This window comes from Diceros bicornis, chromosome 14, assembly GCF_020826845.1.
Source record: "Diceros bicornis minor isolate mBicDic1 chromosome 14, mDicBic1.mat.cur, whole genome shotgun sequence".
NCBI classification, from domain to species: Eukaryota; Metazoa; Chordata; class Mammalia; order Perissodactyla; family Rhinocerotidae; genus Diceros; species Diceros bicornis.
The window spans coordinates 54,571,883-54,598,474 of record NC_080753.1 but is presented as its reverse complement, the minus strand read 5'-3'; the positions used below and the strand labels follow the sequence as shown (position 1 = coordinate 54,598,474).

The 26,592-nt window shown below is 38.2% G+C and overlaps 1 protein-coding gene across 5 annotated transcripts in view; it reads left to right on the top strand.

Annotated features, from left to right (window-relative positions):
- HIVEP1 (HIVEP zinc finger 1) overlaps window positions 1-26,592 on the top strand; it is a 141,446-nt gene that overhangs the window by 97,988 nt on the left and 16,866 nt on the right. For all 5 annotated transcript variants that reach the window (XM_058555256.1, XM_058555257.1, XM_058555258.1 and 2 more), the window contains 4 exons: window positions 4,302-10,270; window positions 13,641-13,774; window positions 14,496-14,671; window positions 19,133-19,234. In XM_058555256.1, coding sequence (XP_058411239.1) covers window positions 4,302-10,270; window positions 13,641-13,774; window positions 14,496-14,671; window positions 19,133-19,234 — 6,381 coding nt within the window. The remainder of the gene's footprint in view (window positions 1-4,301; window positions 10,271-13,640; window positions 13,775-14,495; window positions 14,672-19,132; window positions 19,235-26,592) is intronic.

The window sequence follows — 26,592 nt, the reverse complement described above, 5'->3', positions numbered from 1 at the left end:
TTTTTTGAAGCTTTCTCACCCCCTTTCCAATCTGACCGCATGTTCTCGCTGCATAAGGAAAGAGGGTTGTGTTTCATCTTTCACACAGAGAGGGTTATGTGCACCAAGCGTGTCCAACCCTAGCATTGGTAAAAAACCAGCAGCTCTGGGATCATAAGGTGGTAAGTATAAAGCAGTGTCCGTATACGAAGCAGAGGGTGGGTTTGTGCACTGGTGGCTGGGGGAATGAGCATGTTAAATAGGCACCCTCCTTAAGCTGTCTTATACCACGTGTTGCATGATCTGTCTTTCTCTCTGCTTCTTCTAATTTATTTTCATTTTAGTCTACCGTAACAAGAAATTGCGTTTAAAATTATTGAAAAACATGAGAGCTGATGGTAAACAGCTGCTCCTCTCCTACCCTCCACCCCAGTTGTATTTCTGCTTTGAGGCATTCTGGTCTGTACATCCTCTTAACTCCATGGCCTGTGGTCACTCTTCTAGATGTTGTAGATAGAGTCACAGTGTGTGGTGATTGTGCTCTTTCCTGAGATGAGGGGGCAGGAGAAAGTAACTCCAGTTACTCTCTAATAGACAGATTTTAAATTAATCAAGATTAAGATGAGTTATAAAACTACCCCAGGTGTATCATTCTCTGAAGACCCAGGGGTCTGCCACCTCATACTCCAGGGGATTGGTTCCCAAGAGGAGGCTTCTCTCTGTAATTCCTAGATGGCTTAGCCACCCACTTGGTGCACTCCAACCCCACGTCTTGAGAAACAAGGGAGGGAGAGTGACAGTCCGTAGTGAGCCATGTACCTTGCTTTGGTTCTACCTCTGGAATGATAGTGCAGTGTTCATCTCATATGTGCCTGGTACCCTCCCTGTTTTTACATCTCTGTTTCATACCCTCAACCATCCTCCCACCTCCTAACAACAACAACAAAGTCCTTGAATTTAGAGATGGATCCAACATCCAGGGTCATCCCCATCCAACCGCCTGTGATGGAATGGGCTGTATCTATTGAATAAGGAGAGTGAACTGTGTTAAAGGAGATCCAACAAAATCTTAGAGGAATGAACACAACTCAGAAAAAGACTGTTAGGAACAGATTCTCAGTTAATTGCCACCCCTTTGCCATTTCCCATGACCGTAGGCAATAGAACAGCAGAGAGAATATGAAAAGACAGACCAAAAACTCAGCCTTAAAAAAAATATTACCCCAGAAACAGAGATTTTTTTAAATTTATTAAAGCAAGAGCTCAAACCTAGTATGAGACAATAAAATGAGATGAAATGGGAAATATGGAACTAAGGGAACAAAATGAGAACAAAGCAACTTCAGTCCAAAACTAATAAATAAATTTGAAACAGTAAGGAACTTAATGGCCTGAAAATTGAATTATTGACATAAGAGAAAAGCTTTAGATAATTCTAGAGAAAGCAAAAGAAAAAAACAAAAAGATGAAAGCAATATAAATTATCATAAGGGTGGTGTAACATAAAGATAATTGATGTCCATAAAGAAGCCCACCCCAAAGAAAAAATTGACCAGAAAATATATTTTAAGATATAAGTTTTCTGAAATAAACTAAATTAATCTCCTTAAAAAGAAGGTCATTGTGTTCTAGGAAAAAATTAAAAGTTGTACATTGATCAGCTCTGAGCTGACGCCTAGTTATATCATTACACTTAAAAAATAAAGAATTTTGCAGACATACAGGCAGAAGAGGCCAGTCACCCAAGGAGGGGAAACTGTCGAGTCAGGCTGCCGCCCGGCTTCCTCATGAGTGTCACTGCCGGAAGGCAGAGTGTACAAAGTTTCGGAGGAAAGAATTGGTGTAGTAGCACCAGGTAAGTGTTAAAATTCAAGTAGACAACTAAGAGTAAACAGTTATGTAAATAGAATCTAAATGTTGTAAACTTTGACAAAAAAGAGATGAATCAGTCTTCATCTAAAATTGAAACATGTAGTTCAAAAAATTCAAAAAAATCTATTTATAATATGTTTCTTCAAGTTCTTAACTCCAGAGAAGTTTTTAGGAAATAGTATCTCTATAAAAGAAATATGGATCTTAAATTTAGTAATTCCTTTATTTTCACTTCAGCTTCATTTTCATTTAAGTACAAAGTTACGTTTTATTCTTTTTGTGTAAAGGAACAAATAGAATGTACATAGAATGATCCTTTTAAAACTTACTGTGGTATTTCTGGGTGTTCTGCCAGTGAGTTGAATTTTTGCATTTTTCTTTGGAGTGTAAGACATTGTTTAGTTTTTTTACAAATAAGTTTATCTAAAAATAAAAGCTATTCTAAAAAGTATGTAAAACATAACAAATAAACATTTACTCCAACTAGGGCTCTGGTTGCAGAGGTCCTGTTGGGGCCTGGCATGGACAGATTCTTTTTAAATCTCTGGTGTTTCCACTCTGATAGTCACCGCCGTTGGGAACTCCTGCTCCTCCAAGTGGTTTCTCTTCTGTTTTTATATTTATTTTAACAGCCTAGTGCCTTTTACTTTTATTACAACCCCCTCCAAGCTTTCTGGAAGTGAGTGGGAAACTGCTCACCCTAGCTGAGGATTATCATGTTTCATTTTGCCCGTTTGCTAGATAGAATTAATTAGAGGCATAATAGAATTAGTTAGAGGCATAAAATACATAATGACTTTGTTACATTCATCTTGAGGAGGGAAAACAGCATTTTATAAATGAGTGGATTGAAGAATAAAAGATTTGCTCAACCTTATTTTGTAAAGGTATCAACAATACTGATACTTTTTTCCTGATATTCTTTAGCTCAAATATTTTAGTTATGAGATCCCTTCCTTTTTGTTTTTCTTTTTTGCCTTTCTGATTATGGGGGGTAAATGTGTCTTTAGTTGGATTAGTGTGTGTTTTTTTCATCAAACTAATATATGACAGCACATAAGCTGATGTCACAAGATGGCTTAGAATATTTTTTGTTTTATGTAAATTTTTATCTTCAATAAATGCAAAATGGTTATTATGGTGTAGACATTTTGGTCTAATATGAATTTCAAATATGTACGTTGCAACAGCTCTTTGAAAATAATGAGGAATCAGAGTAGTGTTTCACTTTTCTGTAAATAAGTAATATAAGCTTGAATAATTTTTGTGTGCCCAAGGATCCAACAAATGGAAACAAACTAAATTATGGCAAGTAATTATTGCTCAAAAATATAATAGTTGACAGAGATTGTGAGTTGTTGATGCCATTTAAATGCTAATTTATTTCCAGGGGCCAGCCCCATGGTGTAGTGGTTAAGTTCGCGCCCTTCACTTCAGCAGCCCGAGTTTTCGGGTTTGGATCCTGGGCTCAAACTTACACCACTTGTCAGCCATGCACTGACAATGACCCACATACAAAATAGAGGAAGATCAGCACAGATGTTAGCTTAGGGCGAATCTTCCTCAGCAAATGTAAATAAATAAATAAATACTAATTTATTTCCAACCGCCAGAAATGGAGGTGGTTCCATCTCTTCTCTCCTGCAATAATCTCTATCTACCTACCTATCATTTATGACAAAGAAACATCACCATTGAATATTTTGTTCAGTTAAATTGGTGACTTTTTTTTTTAACTGAGGGCCATTACAACATTATGACTTTCTGAATTTTGTTGGTGAAGAACCACAAATCAGGGATTATTTTACTTTCATATTTTTCTGTTCGTTGATATAATTGCTAATATAGCAATACTTCAAGGTTCTGCCAATGAATATCTCATGATCATCTTGAGATAGGATGAGATATGTTTGCTCTAAAAATTATTATATAGTAGCCCTTTTTTCCCATAAGAATATTAGTATTGCATATTTTAGAGCAATACTATTATTTAGAAACTTGCTGAGAAGTTTGCTTTAAAAGATACTAAATGTGATAAGACAGTCAAATACATACTCCCCCCTCCCCCCACCCCTGCATTAAAAGGTTGGTTTTTCTTCTTTGTGGGCCAGCTGTCTCAGACTATTATGCAGACGGAGTTCTCAGCTCTGAGGGTGAAGGGGGAGGAAAATTTAGTTTTGACAGATCTGGTTCCAGGATCTTGGTGAGAGAGGAGTCAAGAGAGGACACAGCATTCTCGAAATGTGAACTAAGGTCTTTGCATGATTGTTTCAATAGATTTTGATTGGCAGCATTCTTAAGATTGCCAGAATGTTAGAAGGCAGTTTTATCCAAAGTAGGAGTTCTTTAACCTACCTTCTTCAGTTGTCATAACACCCTCATAATAGTGTCTGTAGCATTTTGGTGTGTGTACCATTTTACCAATTTTTTTATTTTTATTTTTTTAACAGAAATCTTAGAGGCTGGTATTAAAGGAACTTCAGAAGCACTTAAAGGTGTGAAACGAAAAAAGATTGTAGCTGAGAATCACCTGAAAAAAATACCAAAATCCCCACTGAGAAATCCTCTTCAGGCAAAACATAAACAAAACACAGAAGAGTCGTCTTTCGCTGTTCTTCAGAGTGCTTCGGAGTCTCACAAGAAACAGAATCATAGTCCTGTAAAAAATGGGAAGCAGTTTACCAAACAAAATGGAGAGACACTTGGGATAATTCCCGAGGCCTCTAAATCCGAAGAATCTGTCTCCCCAAAGAAGCCCTTGTTTCCGCAGCACCCATCTGAACTGCGCAGGTGGAGATCGGAAGGCTCTGACCCTGCCAAGTTCAATTCGCTAGATGGAAAATGTGACTCTAGTTCTTTGTCAAGTCAAACCAGGACGGACCATAGTGAATGTATCTCCTCTAACTGTAGTCCTGCTTCCTCCTTGTACACAAGCACCGCATTTGATGTCTTACTGAAAGCAATGGAGCCAGAACTGAGCACCTTGTCACAAAAGGGCTCGTCTTGTGCAGTGAAGATAGAAAAACTGAGACCAAATAAAACTGTACGACCCCCTTCTCAGTTAAAAAACAGCTCAATGGATGCCCCAAATCAGACTTCACCAGAGTTTGTTGCCGAATCAAAGTCTTCTCCTTGTACCTCACACACAGTGCACGTGTCTGATGCTGAGAAGAATGAGCAAGCAGTCGTTCAGTCAATTTCTCATTCATATACTCAACACGAACACTTTGTTTCTAAATCTAACCAACATAACCAGCAGCTTCCAGCGTGTTCGGGTTTCACAAGATCACTGACGAACCTGCACAATCAAGAGAACGCCAGACTTGAACAAGTTTATAATATAGCAGTGACGTCATCAGCAGGTCTGACTTCACCTTCCAGTAGAACTCAGGTTACTCCTCAAAACCAGCAAATGGATTCTGCTTCACCCATGTCAATAAGTCCAGCCCACTCTACACAGTCACCCCCCAGGCCAGTTTATAATTCAACTCCCGTCGTCTCTGTTGTTAATCATAGCGTAGAACAAATGTGCAATCTTCTTCTGAAAGATCAGAAGCCAAAAAAACAAGGAAAATATATTTGTGAGTATTGCAATAGAGCTTGTGCAAAGCCTAGCGTGCTTCTAAAGCATATCCGCTCCCACACCGGAGAGCGACCCTATCCCTGTGTGACCTGCGGATTCTCATTTAAGACTAAAAGTAATCTGTACAAGCACAAAAAATCCCATGCACACACTATCAAACTGGGTCTCGTCTTGCAACCAGATGCTGGTGGTTTGTTTTTGTCACACGAGTCCCCCAAAGCACTTAGTATCCATTCAGATGTAGAAGACAGTGGGGAGAGTGATGAGGAGGGTGGTGCTGACGAAAGACAGAATGACCCGGGCTCCGTGGACCTGCAGCCTGTGCAAATAATGAAAATGATATCCAATTCTGAAGTTTTACCAAAATCTAGTTCCATTCCAAGTAATCCAGATCATGTTGTCGGTGACTTGTCACTGCAGGACAAATCTTCAGAATCACAAGCTGTGACAGAGTTGCCAAAAGTTGTGGTCCATCCCATAAGCATGTCCCCTTTGAGGGTTGACAGCCCGAAGGTTACAGATTCCAAGCCTGAACCTTCTAGTGCACAGAAACAGAAGGAGATTCAGGCAACCAATGTACTGTCACTTTCAGCCTGGACGTCCTTCCTAGAGACTGATGAGAAGTCCCATCAGAAAGGGGACATGAGTCAGCCAGAAGGAAAACAAGAATCTCATGCAGGAACAGTGCATGCCCAACTACAAAGGCAGCAGGCCACCGATCACTCCCAAGAGCAACAAGGAAAACTTCTGAGTCCTCGAAGTTTAGGAAGTACAGACTCTGGATACTTTTCACGTTCTGAAAGTGCTGATCAAACAGTGAGTCCACCAACTCCCTTTGCTAGAACGTTACCCACTACGGAACAAGACTCAAGTAAGAATAATGGGCCCTCTGCACCTCGTATCAGTACACCAGCGCCTGCTACTTTGCCAACAGGTGAAAAAGCATTGCTCCTACCAGGTCAGATGCGCCCGCCTTTGGCAACCAAAACACTTGAAGAACGGATATCAAAGCTTATCTCAGACAATGAAGCCTTGGTAGATGATAAGCAACTGGATAGTGTAAAGCCACGGAGAACCTCTCTTTCACGACGAGGAAGTATTGATTCCCCCAAATCATACATATTTAAAGATTCTTTCCAGTTTGATTTAAAACCAATGGGACGGAGAACAAGTTCCAGCTCTGATATACCAAAGTCCCCTTTCACCCCTACTGAGAAATCAAAGCAAGTGTTTCTTCTGTCTGTACCTTCCCTTGACTGTTTGCCTATTACAAGAAGTAATTCTATGCCCACCACAGGTTATTCAGCAGTACCTGCGAACATAATACCTCCCCCACACCCACTGAGAGGAAGTCAGTCATTCGATGACAAAATGGGCGCTTTCTATGACGATGTCTTTGTGTCAGGACCTAACACTTCAGTGCCCCAAAGTGGACATCCGCGTACCCTTGTCAGACAAGCAGCAGTAGAAGACTCTTCAGCAAATGAGAATCATGTTCTCGGTACTGGACAGTCCTTGGATGAGAGCTATCAGGGATGCAATGCCAGTAGTGAAACTGTGTCAGCAAGGAACAAGCCATTGGCACCAGGCTCACATTTAGAAAAAAAGAAGTCTCATCAAGGGCGAGGGACAATGTTTGAGTGTGAAACCTGTAGAAACAGGTATAGAAAACTGGAAAATTTCGAAAACCATAAGAAATTTTACTGTTCCGAGTTACACGGACCAAAAACAAAGGTGACTATGAGAGAACCTGAACACAGCCCCCTGCCTAGCAGTACTCAACCTCAGATTCTGCACTACAGAGTTGCTGGTTCCGTGGGGGTCTGGGAACAGACACCCCAGATAAGAAAAAGGAGGAAAATGAAGAGTGTTGGAGATGATGATGAACTTCAGCAGAATGATAGTGGAGCATCTCCAAAAAGCTCCGAAGGCCTTCACTTTCAGAATACTCTGGGCTCTGCTTCCAGTTTATCTAAACATCATGTTGCCATAACAAGTGACCAGCAGCGTAGAAATATCCAGTTGCAAAATTCCCAAATTCAGCTTGTTGCCAGAGGCTCCGACCAGAGCGTGGATCCAAAGCTGTCTACTATTGTGGAACAACAGATAAGCTCAGCTGGCCAGGACAAGATAGAGTTGAAGAGACATGGAACTGGCATCTCAGTCATCCAGCACACAAACTCCCTGAGCAGACCCAGTTCATTTGACAAGCTTGAGTCTTTTGAAGGAGGTTCCCCAGTTTCTCTCCAGGAGCTGAGTAGAACAGTGAAGTCTGGGTCTCTGAAAGTAATAGGAATTTCCCAAGAGGAAGGTCCCCCTTCTCGGAGCACTTCTCATCCTCACCAGCCCGCACTGTCAGATGCTCTTAGAGGAGAACTTCAGGATGGGTCAAGCAAGATTTCAAGTGAACGACATGTGTTAGGACAGCCCTCAAGACTTGTTCGGCAGCACAACATCCAAGTCCCAGAAATTCTGGTCACAGAAGAGCCAGATCGGGACCTCGAAGCACAAGGCCACGATCAGGAAAAATCAGAGAAGTTCAGTTGGCCTCAGCGTAGTGAAACCTTGTCAAAATTGCCGACAGAGAAACTGCCACCCAAAAAGAAGAGGCTCCGTCTTGCTGAGATAGAGCATTCCTCAACTGAATCAAGTTTTGATTCCACTCTCTCCAGGAGTCTAAGTCGGGAGAGTAGTTTATCTCAGACATCAAGTTTCTCAGCTTCGTTAGACGTAGAGGACATTTCTAAAACTGAGGCTTCCCCCAAAATCGATTTTCTAAATAAAGCAGAGTTTCTCATGATTCCAGCTGGCTCTAATACACTTAATGTTCCTGGAACTCACCGGGAAATGAGGCGTGCTGCATCAGAACAGATTAACTGCATGCAGACCTCGATGGAGGTCTCTGATTTCAGAAGTAAATCGTTTGACTGTGGAAGCATAACTTCACCTCAGACAACACCGCTTGTTGAATTGCAGCCTCCAACATCCCCTTCTGGTATGGGGGTCCCCGGGCACGTGCCTCTCTTAGAAAGAAGGAGAGGCCCGCTGATACGTCAGATATCTTTAAACCTAGCTCCAGAGAGTTATCTGTCTGCTGTGAACCCATCATCTTTCCAAACTGTTGCTCTTCCCAGCGTGAACACAGTGCCATTCCAGGGGCCTCAGCTCACTAATACAGTTTTAGCTGAGTTTCCTACAAATACGTTGCACTCCCAGACTCAAGTTAAACATCTGCAGACAGAAACTTCAAATTCCAACTCTAGTAACATCTTTCCTGTTCAACAGCTTTTTGGTATCAATTTGTTAAATCAAATCCATGCACCCCTTAGCCACCAAAACACACAGATGTCTCTGCAAGTGTCTTCACAGAGTGTCAAACCAGATACAAGTCCCAGTTCATGTGTATCTTCTAAAAGTGAGGATTGCTTTGCTCCCAAGTACCAACTTCAGTGTCAGGTTTTCACTTCAACCCAGTCTGGCTCTTCCAATCCTGTACATTCTTTGCCAAAGCAAGTTCTTTCAGATCCCATTGGGGCTGACTGTCATGCGACTTCATTAGCATTACCAACCAAATTGGTAGATGCCATGTCTAATTCATGTCCTCCGCCACCACTGAAGCTCGGTCCAGTCGGTGGTCAGGTGCCGAAGGTGCCAACTTCATTTACACTGCCTGTGCACCTGCAGAGTAATGTTCCAGCATACTGTTTTGCCACAGTCGCACCTCTGCCACAAATCCTAGTGACCCAAGATCTATCCAGTCAGCCAATTTGCCAGGCTAATCGTAGTATGGTGCCAGTCAGAGAAGAACAAAACTCTGTGCCAAAATCACAAAAAGGTCACCAGAATGCTTTGCCAAACCCAGAGGAAGAACTTGTTTGCGAAAATGTGTTTTCAGAGGTGGGCCAAAATTCTTCTCTATCAGAGTCCTTGCCCATAACTCAGAAAATGTCTGTTGGTAGACTCTCCCCCCAACAAGAATCTTCAGCTTCAAGTAAAAGGATGCTTTCCCCAGCAAATAGTTTAGACATTGCCATGGAAAAGCACCAGAAGCGGGCTAAAGATGAAAATGGAGCTGTTTGTGCAACAGATATCAGACCAGTGGAAGCATTGAGTCCAAGAGCTGATGAAGTTCATAAACAGAAGAAACCTGTTTTAGTGAGGCAGGTTTGTACCACAGAGCCCCTCGAAGGTGTGATACTGGGACAGGATATTTTTTCTCACCCTGAAATTAGTAGCAAGGCTATTAATTTGAAAGATGTTTTACCAGCTAATAGCTTGTCTTCTGGACCCTCTAAGTCTGTGGTTATAGAACCTATAAAAGAATTGCAAGAATTTGAAAACATCAAGTCATCAGCGTCCCTAACTCTTACAGTTAAAAGTTCACCTGCCCCTTCAGAAAATACTCACTTTTCTCCTTTGGAACATGTAGACAACAACCAAGAAAAGAAGTCTCCAGGGGTTAAAAATCAAGGTGACAAAGTGAACGTCCGAGAACAAAGTCAGCCTACAGCCACCACTCTTGCAGTGTTTGATGCTGGAGACACACAGCAGCCGTCCTTCCCCAGCCTGAAGACCACAACCAGCTTTACGTGGTGTTATCTGTTGAGACAGAAGGCATTGCATTTGCTACAGAATGACCAGAAAACTTCAGCCTACACTGATTGGACAGTAAGCACCAATAATCCAAATCCACTTGGTTTGCCTACAAAAGTTGCTCTTTCTCTCCTTAATTCAAAACAGACGACTGGAAAATCACTATATTGTCAAGCGATAACTACTCATTCCAGATCAGATTTATTGGTCTATTCAAGCAAATGGAAAAGCAACTTAAGCAAGGTACTTGAGATATCATTTGTCTTCAAAAATAGTTTGTGCAAACTAGTTTTAACATGTCTTGATGGCTTTAGATTTTTTAATTGTGAGTTGTATTTTAATTTTGAATGACAAGTGTTGCTTTCTAAGGGTGTAGTTATTTGAAAGAAAGGATGGTAAATTTTCCTGGGAGTTATGCTGATAAGGGTTACCTGGGGTCCTTTCAGTGATTCTGTCTTGAAACATTTTCGAAATGATAACTTTCCAGGAGCAGTTTTTTTTCCCTCAGCTGAATATTTAAATCTTTACTTAATGGTACAGATAATCATGGTTTTATCTTCATCTTTCTCTTGTATTGAGGTTTTGTTGTTGTTAGGGAGAGGAGATTATGTTTATGCTTTGTCCCTGCTAATGCAGGGAAACAGAGGTGTGAATAATTGATGCTTATTACATTTCATTTTGAAATATAAGCAGAGAGCCATTCATACTTGTCTTATGCATCAGGCCTGACCGCTCTCCCCTCTCTGTGCTGATCCCAGCTCTCTTCCAGGGTAGCTAGGAGAAATCATCTTAGTACTAGAGAGAGGATGCACAAAATAACTCATACACTTGATAATTAAGTTGATTTGGTCAAGATTTATAAGAGTAAGGTGATAAAACTATACTTGGGGTCATTTGTGGAATCAGTCTCAGAGTTGTTGGCTTTATAAAATGGGAAAAATCATTTAGGTAACTAAGAATAAATAAATAGGTAGGGGGTCATGTTGGACTCGGGACATTCAGAATTGTGGAGTCAGTCCTTGACCTTTCCAGGTTCACAAGCACATAATACAGCTTCATAAACATATACATACTTATCAATAAGAAAATATCACAGTACTAGTATTGTAAGAGAAGTATCTACAACTTCTAAAAGAAGGAGGTCTCTAACACTGCCTATAGGTTGAGGAGGTATAGATACAGGGAAGATATTCCAAAAGTGGTGATGTTTTATCTGAGTCCTTAAAAAAAAAGAGAGAGGTTTTTCAGGCAAACAGGAATGAGAAATTTCAATAGTCTGCCAGATGACATGGAAGGGAGAAAGAACTTAGTTCATGTAAAGAACTCCAAGGAGTCCATCATGGCTAGAAGGTGTTTGTAGGTTTGAAATACTGACATACTTTGAAGTTGGAAATGTAGGTAAAAACCAAACAGTGCTCATGGTGGTGGAGGGCCATGATACTTTCTCATTGAAGGAGGTGCATCCAAACGATTTGTAGAATTTAGTTTTTAAATGCATAGACTTTATTCTAGATCTACTAAATCAGAATCTTGGAAGATGAGACTTGATCATGCGAATTTAAACAGAGCTTCATGAATATTCCTAAAGTGCCCATGAAAAGTGCCTATTCTCCTTCAGTACCAGGGCCTTGGTAGAATTCCTCTGGAAATGCATCTAGATTTGGAGCTAGGAGAGAGCTCCAGGTGGAAGGTGTAGAGATTCTTCAGTGCATAGGTGTAATTAATCGGATTCCTCAGGGAAAGTGGAAAGGATGGATGAGAGTCTAGAGTGAATCCTGGGGATCACTACTCTCTAAAGGGTGAATGGATGAAGACAGTCCACATAGGAAACTGAAAGAGATTGTTCATAGAGGAAGAAGGAGAACTAGGAGAAAGTGGTATCACACGGATCAAGGAAGAAGATATTTCTAGAATTGTTCAAGCCGAGAGGTCAAGTAAAGATGGAGGGTAACGTGGTATCTGGACTGAGCAGTTCTAATGTCACTGGAGACTTCAGTCATATGGACAAGTGGCTACGGAGGATTGGGTTCTACTGGGTTGACTGTTAACTCACAACCCAGATGTTAATGTATTTATAATTCAGAATGAAAAAGAACAGATACATGCCCAAGTAAAAGGATTTCTAAGAGAAATGAGGTGTCAGCAACATATAATGCCATAGAGCGGTCAAGCATATAAAGACTAAGGAAATGATAAGGATTTTGGCATTTAGCTCACTGGTAACTTTGGTGAATAGAAGCCAGATTTGATAGTAAGAGAGTGAGTGAGAGATAAGTGGAATTTGGTACTGAAAAGAAGGTAAGAAATAGGATTACTGTTACAGGGATCAAGTCAAGGAACGGTGTGTGTATATATTCCAACTTGTGGAGAACCCTGATGTGTTTGCCAAGAAAAGAGAAGGAGACGGTTGCACTCTTACCTCTCAGGGTCAGTGTCATTCCCTCTTCACACTACCTTTTTGAGAAACTTGGGCCAGCAGCTTCTCTTTGCTCCTGGCTTTGTAAGGACAGAGGCTTCCCAGGGTATTCTCTCTGAGGCCACATAGGCCCTCCGTCCATGATGCGCACACCCTCTTACCACTTACTAATATTAAGTCATCTCAGTACAATAGCTGTCTACTTGGTGATGTAATTTTTAAGGGAGGTTTGTAACAAAGAGGCCCTTCATCAGAAAAGTTGTGCCTTGTGTTGGATTCGGCCAGAGGACTGGAGTTTGCTATTAACCCTTGACCTTGGAAAAGTGACTTAACCCTGAGAGTCCTTCCTCTCTGGGAGGTACATAATCCCCCTGTGCTGCCTGCCTCACAAGGATATGTGCAAGTGGAATGGGTGAGGAGTGCGGAAACTCATTGAGCAGGGTGTGGTTGTCTAAAATCTTGTATAAAGTCACAAGGTGGTGTTACTATGATGTTTCTGTAGGAAAAGCACACATTGTTTATCATTTCTACGTTCATTACCTTTTTCTAGAGATTCAATTGTTATCAGGCCAAAACCCAGCTTCTGAGCTGACCTATCTCATAGTTATCAGTATTCAGGAACTTTTGAGAAGATATAGAGAGAAACCATAATTATGGTTTAAAATAATGAGAGAAAGGGGAATAAAGTATTGAGAAATGAGGCTGCTGCTTTAACTACAGGGCATTAAAGTTGAAGGAGGTTTAGTCATGTTTCTCTGGAGTATGAGGCATTGTTACATCAAAAGGGGTGACTAGCTCTTTTTCATCTCCAAAGAATAAACTCTTTAAGAAATAAACTGTAGTTTGAGTGGTTGGTCAAATATAATAGAATATTTAGTCTATTAAAAGAAGTTCCTGTTAAATTCATGGAATACCAGGGTGGGAGGTTGTAAAGCCTTTATTTGGGGTATCAGTGGACTGTGGTGGTAGTTTAAAATGGCAAAAGATTTATCAGTTTGCTATGGTGTAGGCAGATATATTAAAGATAAGGGAGGAGATAAAGCAAATGACCTTTAAACCTGTTACTTCTTTGAAATGCATTTCATTTAGTTAACTATATGCACTGTACTCTGCCGTGTTTTAATTTCCAAGTGAAACATTAGCATGTTTGTGTTTTCAGTTTTATTAAATTAGTTTCTCTTTTTTTTTTCCTTTCAGAGAGCATTAGGTAATCAAAAGTCCACAGTAGTTGAATTCAGCAATAAAGATGCCTCTGAAATTAACAATGAGCAAGATAAAGAAAATTCCTTAATCAAAAGTGAACCAAGAAGAATTAAAATATTTGATGGAGGGCAAGTACAAATTTTACTTCTTAAATGTACATTTAAACTTACTTTTTAAATGTACATTTGCTTTCATGTGAATGAAGACTTATCAGTGCCAATTTTATATAAATGTTGCAAGGTTTCTCAGCTTATTAACAGAATCTTCATGGCAAAATATATGTTAGTATTATGTTAAATAATTCCATTTTGATCAAGAAGATAACTATTTAGGAAACACTGTAGGTCCTACAAGGCAGCTAAGAACCAAGTTTTCAGAGTAAACCCTGGGTTTCACGTTGATTTACAATAAGGAATGACTTGGAAAATCTGCTCTAAGAGAGATGAATTCATTGCCTATTTGATGTCTTTGTGTATTTGGTTATGAGAAAAACAAATTGTAAAAGCCAATTGTAGTGACAGTGAAGCTCAGAAATATTTCAATACTTAGAGTTGTTGTGATTGAATTTAACAATAAGGAAAACTTGTAAACCAGTGACTTAGAAAGAGGAGATATTTTTAAATTAAACCTGGTATTGAATAAGGTTGTTTGATTAGAATTAGCTATTAGAATATTAAGTGTTCATGTGAAAAGCTAGAATATTCTGTTACTCATATGTGCATAAAATTTATATTGATGGACTATAAAAATTGTGCCTGGTTTTATTTTTTTAGGTTGAATTTTAATCGTCAATATTTTCTCAAAGACATAGTATCCAATCTCCCTATTCATTTTTTTTCTTTAAATTAGATATAAATCAAATGAAGAGTATGTATATGTCCGAGGCAGGGGAAGAGGAAAGTACATTTGTGAAGAATGTGGAATACGTTGTAAGAAACCTAGTATGTTAAAGAAACACATACGAACCCATACAGATGTCCGCCCCTACCACTGCACTTACTGTAACTTCTCCTTTAAGACTAAAGGTATGAGATGACATTGCTTCGTGGTCCTTTTTATCTGCATTGAGTTAGTAGAACTAAGACCCAACTTTGCGTATTCTTTGACCAAGGATGCAGTAGCTTAAGTAGACTAATATAAATTACATCTTGTCAATGTTGTGGTCTTATTTCTTTATATGTTTCTAGACCTCTTGGGAAAAAGTTTTTAATTATACACTTTTAGAATGTGTATAATAAATATAACATTTTGAAAGGAGCAACTGCCCTTTATTTTACTCCCCAAATTACAGTTGTATAACATGATGACTAACACGTTTTCAAAAATGTATTTTTGAAATACATTGAGGCTGAAGAACAAAAAGAAATTTTCACGATCACAAGTAAATTAACTTCAGTGCTAAAATTCTGAAGAAAAATTTAAAATAATAACTACAGTAAACTTATAATGATTACATTCATGTTTTATTATCTACTTTTAGGCATGCATAGCCATTTCTTTTTCTTTTCCATGATGCTTTTTTTGTTACCCAAATACTGTTGAATTTCAGCTTCAAAAATTTTCTAACTTTTGTATTATTTAATGTTTATAAAGAGAACTCAGAACTAGTCATTAAAATTATATTTAGTACTCTCTTTATTCTTTATATGTTTTTATTTAAACTGTAAGCCTTTATTATAGTTAAGGTAACCTTACCCTCCACAAATTCTCTGTTACATATAATGGATACACTACTAAAAAATGTTTGCTTTTTCCATTAGGCTCCTTGTTCATGAATCATTATATAAAATTTGTTACTTGAGATTTAATTTCATATACCACCCTTTAAAAAGTAAGAATCTCTCTAAAACAAAGCAGTGTAACCATAAAATTATCTGTTTGAAAGAACAATGTCTAAACAGTAATCGATAATTTTTTTACAGAAGCTACTTTATTTTTATCCCTTTGACTTAACATTTGCTTTTTTTGATTATATTGGTTGTCTTAACAGTTTTTGTTTTAAAGATTAATTCTTGAGCAAAATTTATTACATTTTTTGGCTATTTATTGGTATTTAAAGAGAGTTATAATATGTAGCAACTAAATAGCTTCAAATTAGCTCTCCTTAAATGCCGGTAGCACCTGGAACAAGAATGGTAGGAAAAAAGCAAAAAGCAAGAAACTGTTCTTCAGATAGCCTTGAATATTTCTAAAAAGTTTGAAGAAATCCCAAGGAGTTAGAAGGAACACTAACTATGAAGTTCTGTGATTGAGATGTAGAACCTCCTCCTGGAAATGGAGGGTGGATTCCAGGATGATTTTCCTGCCCTTGTGTGAAGGCTTTGATGGCCAATATTACTAATATAAGATTACCAAGTACGGAAGATGTTACCAAATAAAAGATCAAGTTATAATGTGAAATGGGAATTTCTCAACAGAAGGAAGAAAAAGAATCAGGATATTTTAAAAGTTATATTGATAAAATAAAGGCAAGAAAGGAGGGAAAACCAAATGAAACTACAGAGATTTCTTGGCAAAGAAAAATATTATAAATCCCTAAATATTAATCTTAGTGAAATAACTCAGAACAACATCATGTAAAATTTTAGGTAAATCTTTATTAAGTGGTGGACAGAGCATAGCAACCCCGGAAGGTGAGCACTCTGTGTTAGCAGTTTTCATTTCTTTCATTTCTCCAGTATGTTGCATATCTGAGTTTACATTAATTTTTTTATTTTGTCAGATAATTCATTGGAATTATGTGATACATATTTATTTGAAGGAAGCTACCCTATCTAAGGAGACTGGTGAAAATATTAGAAATTCAGTATTTCCCTATTCTCAGCATGACAGTTCTATTTTTTTATGGTCAGCTTCCTTGTAGAAGTCTACCTTTTGTGAATATATGTAAACCAGATTCCATAATACCTTTTAAAGGTAGCTAAATAACATTAGACCTGTTTTTAGATTAGGCTGTAGATTTTGCCCTGCCCTGATTTACTTTGCTGTCCTAGCTAGTTCAACTCTATTTCTTATTGAATGTGTCTGGTTATTAACAGAAAGAAAGAGTGATATCATGGCATGCTGTATAAATATGGGTATGCACAATACTACCAAAGGAGTGATCTGTAGTGCTAGAAATTGATGCTTCTGATGGTAATGCTTCATCATTTGTCCTGGTAGTTTATTTTATGGTATCTTTTCAAAATAATTTTAGTTGATTTATTTTCACTATTCTGCTTTAAAGGTCAGTCAGCAGAAAATATGCATTGAGCTCACATTTCTGCAGGACTTAGTCCCATTTATATCACAGAAAGCTAGACTATATGTAGCTATGGAAACCCAGAAACAAAATCTCTTATGCTTTCCAGAGGATTTAGACTAATTTTTATTAAATCTATTGAAAAATTTATTTATTAAATTAATACACAAAGTTTATAGCATTGCTAGGGGATATTTGCATTTTAAATATGCAAAATATGCATATGCAAAATGAAAATATGCGTTTTGCATATTTAAAATGCAAATTGTTTTGTTTCTTTTAAATTAAGAAGTTGGTTAATAAGTAATAGCTCAAGTTATGAGAAAATATGCTTTTTAAAAACTTATGTTCCCAAATTTGCCTAGTTACAATTATACATTGACTTCATAGAAAGTAAATAACCTGCTGTGACTGTCTATTTAGGAAACAAAAGCGTTTTGAAAGATAACTATTGGTGGGCCTTGTAATTTGGTTTGTAATATTGTTCTTGTACTGAAAGTGTTTTGACTTATAAGTGAAAATTTCAGCCATGTTAAGGTGGAGAAACCGTTTTTTATAACTTTTTAATGGGAAAATTTTGAAGCATACAGAAAAACAGAGATATGTATGATGAACACCATTGTGCCCATCATCTTTTAATAATTGTGAGCATTTGCTGTATTTGCTTCAGACTTTATTTTTTAAGTGTACTTAAAGTAAATGTCAGACATGACCAAGTCGTTAAGCCAGGTGTTATCTCCAGAATCACAGAGATCTGGGGTTGATGGATATTAGACTTTATCTGGTCTGGCACCCTCTTAGACTTGAACTCCTTAAGTGCTAAGCTCTGGGATGCTGTGCATACTATCTACTACAAGAAGCGGCTTGAACAAGTGCGACAAGTTCCGTGGGCTGAGTGCATTTTTAGTGGAATTGAGGCTCTGTAAATATAGCAATTTTGCAGGTCCTTCAGCTAGTGCAAGCCCAAAATCTGGACAAATGGTTCAGACACTTTTAGCTCTTCTAAAGACTTATTCTCAAATACTAGTTTGCCCCTACCCACTAAACTCAGTATTTAGTTTGTTTTCTCTAAAGAGATCATTTTTCCTTGTCGGCAATTTTTTGTGTGTGTGGCATTATCCACTTAAGCTGCTTGGTATCCTCAGATGAATCTGAGCTCTCCCTCTGCATTCGTGGTCACTTGGGGCGAGCGTGCCCAGTGGTTCCCAGTAAACCCAGTAATACTTACAGAGGTCGGCACACCAGCTACCAGAGGGAAACACGCCTTTAGAGATACTGTTAGGAGACTTCTAGTCAATATAGTGAAGTGAAATTAATGCAGGAAATTCTTTCTCATGTTCCAAACATGCAGAAATACTGTTTATAATATAACAACAACTAAATGAAGTTTTTAATAGAAGTCAGGCTCAAAATTTTAAAAGGCAGATTCCTAGGTACCAGAGATATAAAAGAAACTCTAAGCTAGCGTGGTGAATGGTTATTTAAAAAAAAAAAAGTCCATAAAGACATCAAAGCCAGATTTATGCCCACAGGCCTGGGGTTTTAATGCCAATTCTAGGATAGAGTCCGAGGCCTCTGAAATAAGCCTGGCTCTCCTGTCCAGTGACTTGGGACCATGTGAGGAAAAAGCTACCTGCTAATATACCTATGCCATGTGAAAAAAAAAAACAAAACTGAAAAACTGGTCCAGAATCAGTGGTCTGAAACCAATAAAACCATTAAGGTCTCAGGCAGAAGCAATTAGAAAACTGACCCATAGAGATGTTTCTACAACCCAGAGTATTTAAGACTCCATGGAAGAAATCTTGCTGAAGATAAACTTGCAATAAAAACTAAAAAGCGCACAAGGAAACAAAGTACTATGAGGGAGAACCAGCGGACACAACTGGTGGAGAATTCTGACCCCAGGAATGACAGATCATAGTGCAATCGGAAAGGGACTTGGAGTATGATCAAATGTTCTAAGAAATAGATAAGAACTGGGGAATAGAAAACATAAGGCGACAGTAGACATTAATTAAGGTAGAGGAGGCAGATTTGAAAAAGAGAAATTATTACTAGTAAATAACAAGATTATTACAACATATAGATAACCGATATTTACTTTTGTCCAAATTTTAGTCATTGGAATTGTGTAACCACAATCTGTACTTTCACTTGAAATCGGAATGAAATTTGCCAGTGTTGACAAATGCAACAGCAAAATAATACTATGTAAGCTTAGTAAACATTCTTTTCCCTTAAGGAAATCTGACAAAACACATGAAGTCCAAGACACATAGCAAGAAATGTGTGGATTTAGGCGTCTCAGTAGGTTTAATAGATGAGCAAGATACAGAAGAATCAGGTAAGGCTTTGTTCCATATTTTCATAAATGCTGTTTACAATGTACTGTTGTTTTGCGTCCATGCTCTTCTTTCCGTTACCATTGATGCTGCCTAGCTCCTGTTTTCATTACCTCTCATTTTCACTATGCAATAGACTCCTAAGCAGTTTCCCCATCTCTAATTTGTCTTCCTTCCTGCCCTTCTGTCCCCACTGATCTTAAGTTAGTCTTCCTGAAGCATGTCTGATCACACTACTCCTCTGCTCCGAGTCTTTCATTGGTTTCCATTTGCCTGTCAGATAAAATATGAGCCGCTTGATCTTACATCCTCAGAATCCTTTGTAATCTGGTGCCTACCTAGTCTTCACCCTTCTCATTTCTTTCTTTCACCTACCCTAATGCTTGAATTTCCTGCTTACATGACACTGATTCGGCTCTCTACCTATACAGCCCTCCCTTAAAACCCCTGCCCTCAATCCCCACACAAATGTGACTCCCTGGTCGAAATCTTACTTTCCTTTGAGATCTAGCTCAAATCCACTGCTGTCGTGAAGCCTTCTCTGATTGTCTCTTCCCGCACCACTTGCAGGAAGCAATTTTTCCCTTCTCTGAACTTCTCTAGTATTTTATAGTTTTTCTCTCTGGAAATATTGAATCACTTTGCCTTATTTTGTGATTATTTACATGCTTACCTTGCGTTGCCACTGACATTCTTAAGCATATTATGAGCAGAATCCATGGCTGAGTAATATTCGCTTTACCCACAGCCCTCAGCACAGTGCCTTGCACATAGCAGCTGCTCTGGAAATATTTGTGGAATAAAACATTTGTCTGCTTTTCCAAAATGTTTGTTATTTTGAAAATGTTAACCAGTTGTTTTCTTAACGATGTTAATTCAACAAATAAAAGCGTTTATTTCTAACCAATTTTGAGGGAAAGTCTCTTTATCTGTTCTGACAATCAGAGAATAGAATTATCTTTTTGTAAGATGTTTTTTTAAACCCAAGAATTTATCAACAAAAGAGATAAGTTAAAAAAAAAAAAAGTTGTTCTGCTTTTTTTGAAAAATGCCCTAAGTTAGACATTTACCTACTTGCTGTATTTTACTTAATACGCATTAGTTTGATGTAGAGAAAATTTCAAAGGAGAAAATGGTGAGGACGTCATTGAAAATATAGGTAAAAAATCAAATTCATTTAATTCCACCTGACAACCAGTAACACACTAAATGAATCAGCCTGAATTTATTTCTAAATGTGCTAGACCAGTGACTCACATCTTAAGCGGTACAGTTGATATGATTCAGTATTTTAAGCACAAGGAAAGGACTGCCTTTAACTTTGTTGGGGGAATAAACTGATGAATTCTTAATAGAAGGAAAAGCTAATCAAAAGAAATTTAGGACAATAAGGAGCTTTTTAATGTTTTATAGGCAATTTGATGTTTTGATACATATTGAAGATGACATTATCAGGATTTAACAATACATATCACATTAACGTATGTGTAACTTTTTTGTTGTAGGAATGTATGTATTTAAAACTGATTTTTTGGGGGGCCGGCCCTGTGGTGTAGTGGTTAAGTGCACACGCTCCGCTGCTGGCAACCCGGGTTCGGATCTGATGCACCGCTTGTCAGGCCATGCTGTGGCAGCGTCCCATGTAGAGTAGAGGAAGATGGGCATGGATGTTAGTCCAGGGCCAGTCTCCTTCAGCAAAAAGAGGAGGATTGGCGTGGATGTTAGCCCAGAGCTGATCTTCCTCACACACACAAAAAAAGCTGATTTTCTTTTCCAGTTTTATTGAGATATAATTGACATACATCACTGTATAGGTTTAAGGTGTACAGTATAATGGTTTGACTTAACATATATTGTGAAAAGATTGCCGCAATAAGTTTAGTTATATCTATCATCTCATATAGATACAATAAAAAGAAACAGCAAAAAAAAATTTTTTTCCTGGTGATGAAAACTCTTAGGATTTTCTCTCATAACAACTTTCCTTTATCTCACACAGCATTGTTACCTATAGTCATCACGCTGTGCATTACAGCCTTAGGACTTATTTATCTTGTAATTGGGAGTTTGTACCTTTGGACCACTTTTGTCCAAGTCCCTGCACCCCTCACTGTCCACTTGTGGTAACCACAAATCTGATCTCTTTTTCTATGAGTTTGTTTCTGTTTGGTTTTTGTTTTTAGATTCCACATATAAAAGCTGATTTTTTAATTGCTAGGAATTGAATTCTGCGTTGGTGTCTTTGTTTAAAGACACGCATTTAATAAAATTAGTTTATCTATAATTCACTTCTAATATAAACAGTTTGTTTGATTTATCTTCTACTCTTAGTAATCATGCAGTAAATTAACTACCGTAACTATGTAAGTGCAGGAAAAATCCCTCTTTATTATTTATTTACCTTGTGCTCTTAAGTTGAGCAATTCAGAAGTAAAAAGCTAGGAAAAATGAGTAACAGTTTCAGCAAGTATATTTATTACCCACAGACTAGAAAAGGCACAAAGTAGAGGTTACAATATAAAATACCGATGTCTGGAAAATGTGTAAATGTAAAAGGTATTATTATTATAATATACATTCTTGTATGTTTTACTTCTTCAAGAGATGAGTCTTATAAAAATTAACTAAAATGTCTGTAGAGTCCCCTAAATTGTTATGGGAAAGTAGTACTTGTATATCCTCAATTTGCATGGGAGAATTAATTGCAGATTCCATTAATTATCATGTAGTGTTTAGATTGGCTGGTTGACTGATGGACTTTCCTATCTATCCATTCTTTTATGTATTTCTTATCTCATTCCAGAAGCACTTGAAGCATGTCTTTGATTATAACTCATGCTTGATAGCTTAATTCCCTGTTCACATTAGATCTTCTGATAAAACTAGGTAGTTTTTCCTGTAGTTCTTTCAGTTTAATTTTTTAAAATTACTGTATTAATGGGTAGTGTACTCAAAGTTTTTTTCACCGTTTTGATTGAATAGTAAATTATAGCATATAGGTGGATCTTGCCAAGTGCTGTGTCATGCTAGAGACCTGATCATTCTTTATTAATATGCCAACAAAATATATTCCTCTACTTTTTCTTTATTATAGGCTTGGAATACAGGTAAAAATGTAGTCAAAATTTGTTCTTTTAAGTAAACAGTCTTGTTTTCCTTTTATTATTCTCTTTTCTGCTTTAAAAAATACTTTTTTTTTAAATAAAAAAGATACAAAGAATCTTATTACATGCACTCATACATCACACCAGAGTTCATGATTGTAAAAATTTTCTCACATTTGGTTCAAGTCTTTTTCATAAGTTCAATGTGTTTTTGAAAACACAAGCTAAGTAAGGCATTCCTCATTGGGTGTAATTTCTCTTACCCACCACTGCCAGCCACTGCCTCCAGGAGGAAAACACTAACTGCATTCAGGGGTTTTCCTTTCCATTTGTTTAACATATGTGCTTATATCCATGTATAGAATGTGGTTTTGTTATGTTTATATTTTAAATTTGCATGAACAACCCCACCTTGTATAGATACCTAGAAAATTAATTTTGCTTTATAATTTTAAATTGTTCTCTAGAAGAGACTTTCCATGTCTGCACATCATTAACCATAACGAATATTTTAAGAATCTAATTTTTGGCCAGTTTGATGGGTAATAGTCTACTGTCTTTATTTGTGTTTTATTGATCACTATCTTAAGTTTGGGTCTTATTATTCTTTAAAAAGAAGTTTTACTCCATTAAATTGATCATAGTTAAGAGATGGGATCTTGCTTAGCAGTTCTTCAAATGTCCATGCGTGTAGGGGGGAAAGCCTAGAAACCTGCATATGATGCTGTGTGTCTGGAGGGTGTACTCTTTTCTAGTCTAACACTAGCCTGGAATATACTGGCTGTTCCTTTTCAGCCTCCTTTGCTGGCTCCTCCGTATCTCCCCAGCCTCTAAATGTAGTCCCCCAGGGCTGTGGTGTCTAATCTCTTCTATCTGTACTCCCGGTAATCTCGTCCAGTCTTTTGACTTTAATTACCATCCATGTGGGCATGATTCCCATATTCACTCCACACTTGCATATCCATCTGCCTCCTCACCCTCTCCACTTGGGTGTCTAGTAGGCATCTCAAGTTTGATGTGCCCCAAACCGATTTACCCTTACTTCTAAGAAACCTATAATCTTCTCACATCCTTCCAGCTTCTAGACCAAAAATCTTCAAGTCATCCTTGAGGCCCTCATTTTGCCTGCAATCCACCGGTAAAATCTTTTGGCTCTTCCTTCAAAATGTGTTCCGAGTTCACATACTTTTAACCACCTCTGCCACCCATCCTGGGCAAAGCTGCTAACTTGCTTGTAGGAGAAGCCCCTGACTGCTCTCTGCAGCTCAACCTCTTGCCCTTTACAGACTGTTTTCAACACTGCAGCCAAAGCGGATTTTTAAAAAGTATATCACTACTTCGCTTAAAACCCTCTAGCCGTCTCCTGTCTCTAATTTAGAGTGCTGGTCTGCATACTCTGTGAGCACTCAGGCCCGCTCACCCTTCCTCACCACCACCTCTCTGGAACGCGTCTCCACCCCTTTCTCCTTTGCTCCCTCAGCTACAGCCACGCCCTCCTCCTTGCTCTTTACTGAACATACCCAGCAGGCCCCTGTCTCAGGGCCTCTACACCTCTTTCCTCTCTTTGGAAAGCCCTCCACCAGAGACTGCACCACATCTCCCATCATCTCGTTCAGCACTCCACTCAAACGTCACCATCTCAGTGAGGCCTTCTGGAACCTTCCTATTAAAAAAAGCACCTCACTCTCTTACTGCCAGCATTACTTACACCCCTTTATCCTGCTTTATTTTTCCTGATATCGCTTATCACCACTAGACGTGTGTGTGTGTGTGTGTGTGTGTGTGTGTGTGTGTATTTGTTAATTTTCCGTTTCTTCCAACTAGAAAATAAAACATAAGGACAGAATTTTATTGTGTTTACTGCTCTATCTCCAGGTCCTTAGGATTGTCCCTAGCAAGTAGTAGGTAGTAAATAGTTGTTGATTGAATGAATGACTAGAAAAAAATGACCTATAATCTGTCAGGAAGTAATTCAATATTATTATTTTTGGAATTTGGTATATTCTCTAATTTCTTCACTAAAATCAAATGGTAGCTATAATACAATATTTAATGCCTTTACCTATAGATAGTGTTTACAGGATATGACCAAGGCCAATATCGGTACTGTTAAAGTGAGGATGGCATTTGTTTTTTGATTTGTTATTTATTGGTCATTGGATCAGAAGACTAGAAGTTAAATTACCTGACTGTTCCATTTTTTCCTCCTCATTGCTGATCTCTTCAGATTGGTAAAGATCTGTTCTATTTTTCAGTAGTTCCAGGAAAGAAGAGGTTATTCTCTTTTTGATCCATTCTTTATTTATTTTGCACTTCGACAACTATTCAACATCTGCATGCCCACTGCCCTCAGGAGCTCCCTGCCCATGGCTGTGGGGTTGGAGGGAGCTCAGACTGGCAGGGGTCACTTCCCGGGGCTGGGATCAGGGAAGGAGCGGTCATGGCCTGGTTGGTTGTAGAAGGATGGCTGTGGGTATCCCAGAAGAAAGAGAAGGGATTTATTTATCCATACATTGATTTATTTGAAAAAGTATTGTGGGAGGGGCAAAGCATTCTGGACCGAAGGAGTTGTTTGGACAAAAGCCCAGAGGTTGGGAGAGAGAAATAGGGTAATTGGGACAGGATAAGAGAGTTGGACAGGGCGCACACCTGGGAGGGGGCGGGTGGACAGGTCATACTGTGCAAGGGAGTGTTAGCATGGGAAGCAGTCGTTCTAGGTTTAAACTATACTCACGCTTGGATGTAATCAGAGTCTCTGCTGTGGCAGTTCATGCTAATTTCTTGATGTTTTGACACTTGAAAACCATTAGTTCTTAGATATGATTTTTCTAATATTTTTATTCTAAGCATTCCATGATATATATAGTGTTCCTTTGATTAAGAAAGTCTGATTTCTTTTTTAATTGTCTAAAGTTATTTAAAGCCGTCACCTCTTTAGGCCCATATACATCTGTCTTTTAATCTGGATTATTTTCTCAAATATTGTTGAAACAAGGAAACAAAATACAATAGGGCTTTTAATCTGTGACCCTGGAATTTTCATTGCTGAGATGTTTTTTTGTTCGTTTGTTTCCTGCTGCTGCTGTTTTATTTTGTAATAGGAATTTAGAGAATAATAACCAAAAAAAACCATGATTTCATTAAGTAGATGGTCCTATTCAGCAACAATAGTAATAAATAATATCATAGCAAAAATCTTTTTCTGCAAGGATGTTTTTATGAATGGAGTACTTCAGTATTCCTCATTCTCCACCAGGTGGAGTTTGCAAATTTGGGTGGAAAGTCTGGTACAATTTTTCCCTTGCGACATTCAATTTTGTATGTATATGTATGAATGTATAATGACTAATTTAGAAATCTTGCTCTTCGTTTATTAAATTAGGGAGCATTATTTCCCCTGGGATTAATTTCTACTCTGAGCCAGCATCACTACGGTATAGAATTTTCCCCATAGAATAGACTATCATAAAAGAGATAAGGACTTAATTTGTTTACTTTAACGTTTCTGTCTGTATTTAAAACCCTGCCCGTGTCAATTCCGTAAGGATGTTAGAAGGAGGAGCAGTGTGTGTTATGAAGTGTTTCATTTTACTATCGATTTCATTTTCCAAGGAAAAATACAAATTATTAGGCATTTATTAGTATTAGATGAAGTGGCTGACTTTTAGAAAATTAGGAAGGAGAATAAATATTTTCAGGTATCACAGTTTTAAGTTTTGAAGTGTCCATCTGCTAGTAGGCTGAAGCTCAGGAGTCCAGAGGCTGGTTGGTGTTGAATGATCTTGTGTGCTCTGTTCTCTTCCCTGCTTCCTCCTTGTGCTGTGGAGTCTCCTGACCTCCCTGCTCACACAGGGCAGTCTCCCCCTCTTAGGGATCAGGCTCGTCGCAGTGGTTCCTGCTGAGATTTTAGCTGCCACAGAAGATCCTCTACCCATCTCGCGATTACTGCCTAACAGTGTATTCTTCATTTTCCTGGCCAAGTAAATGAAAAATAAGTGATAAAATTGTATTGTGTAATGTTAGGGTCTTTTTACACATAACTTGCTGTATTTTCCCTTTAATGGTGAACAGTTTTATCAAATGCTTTTGTGGCATCCGGGAGGTCTTGATATCATTTCTCATATTCTTATCTAACATAAATCTGATATTAAATCTGCTGCACGGTACACTGCTAGAAAGCACACTGGGATTCCATTTGCTGCACGTCTATAATAAAAATCCACAAAAATGCTAAGGTTTGGCCAGCAGTAAGGTGC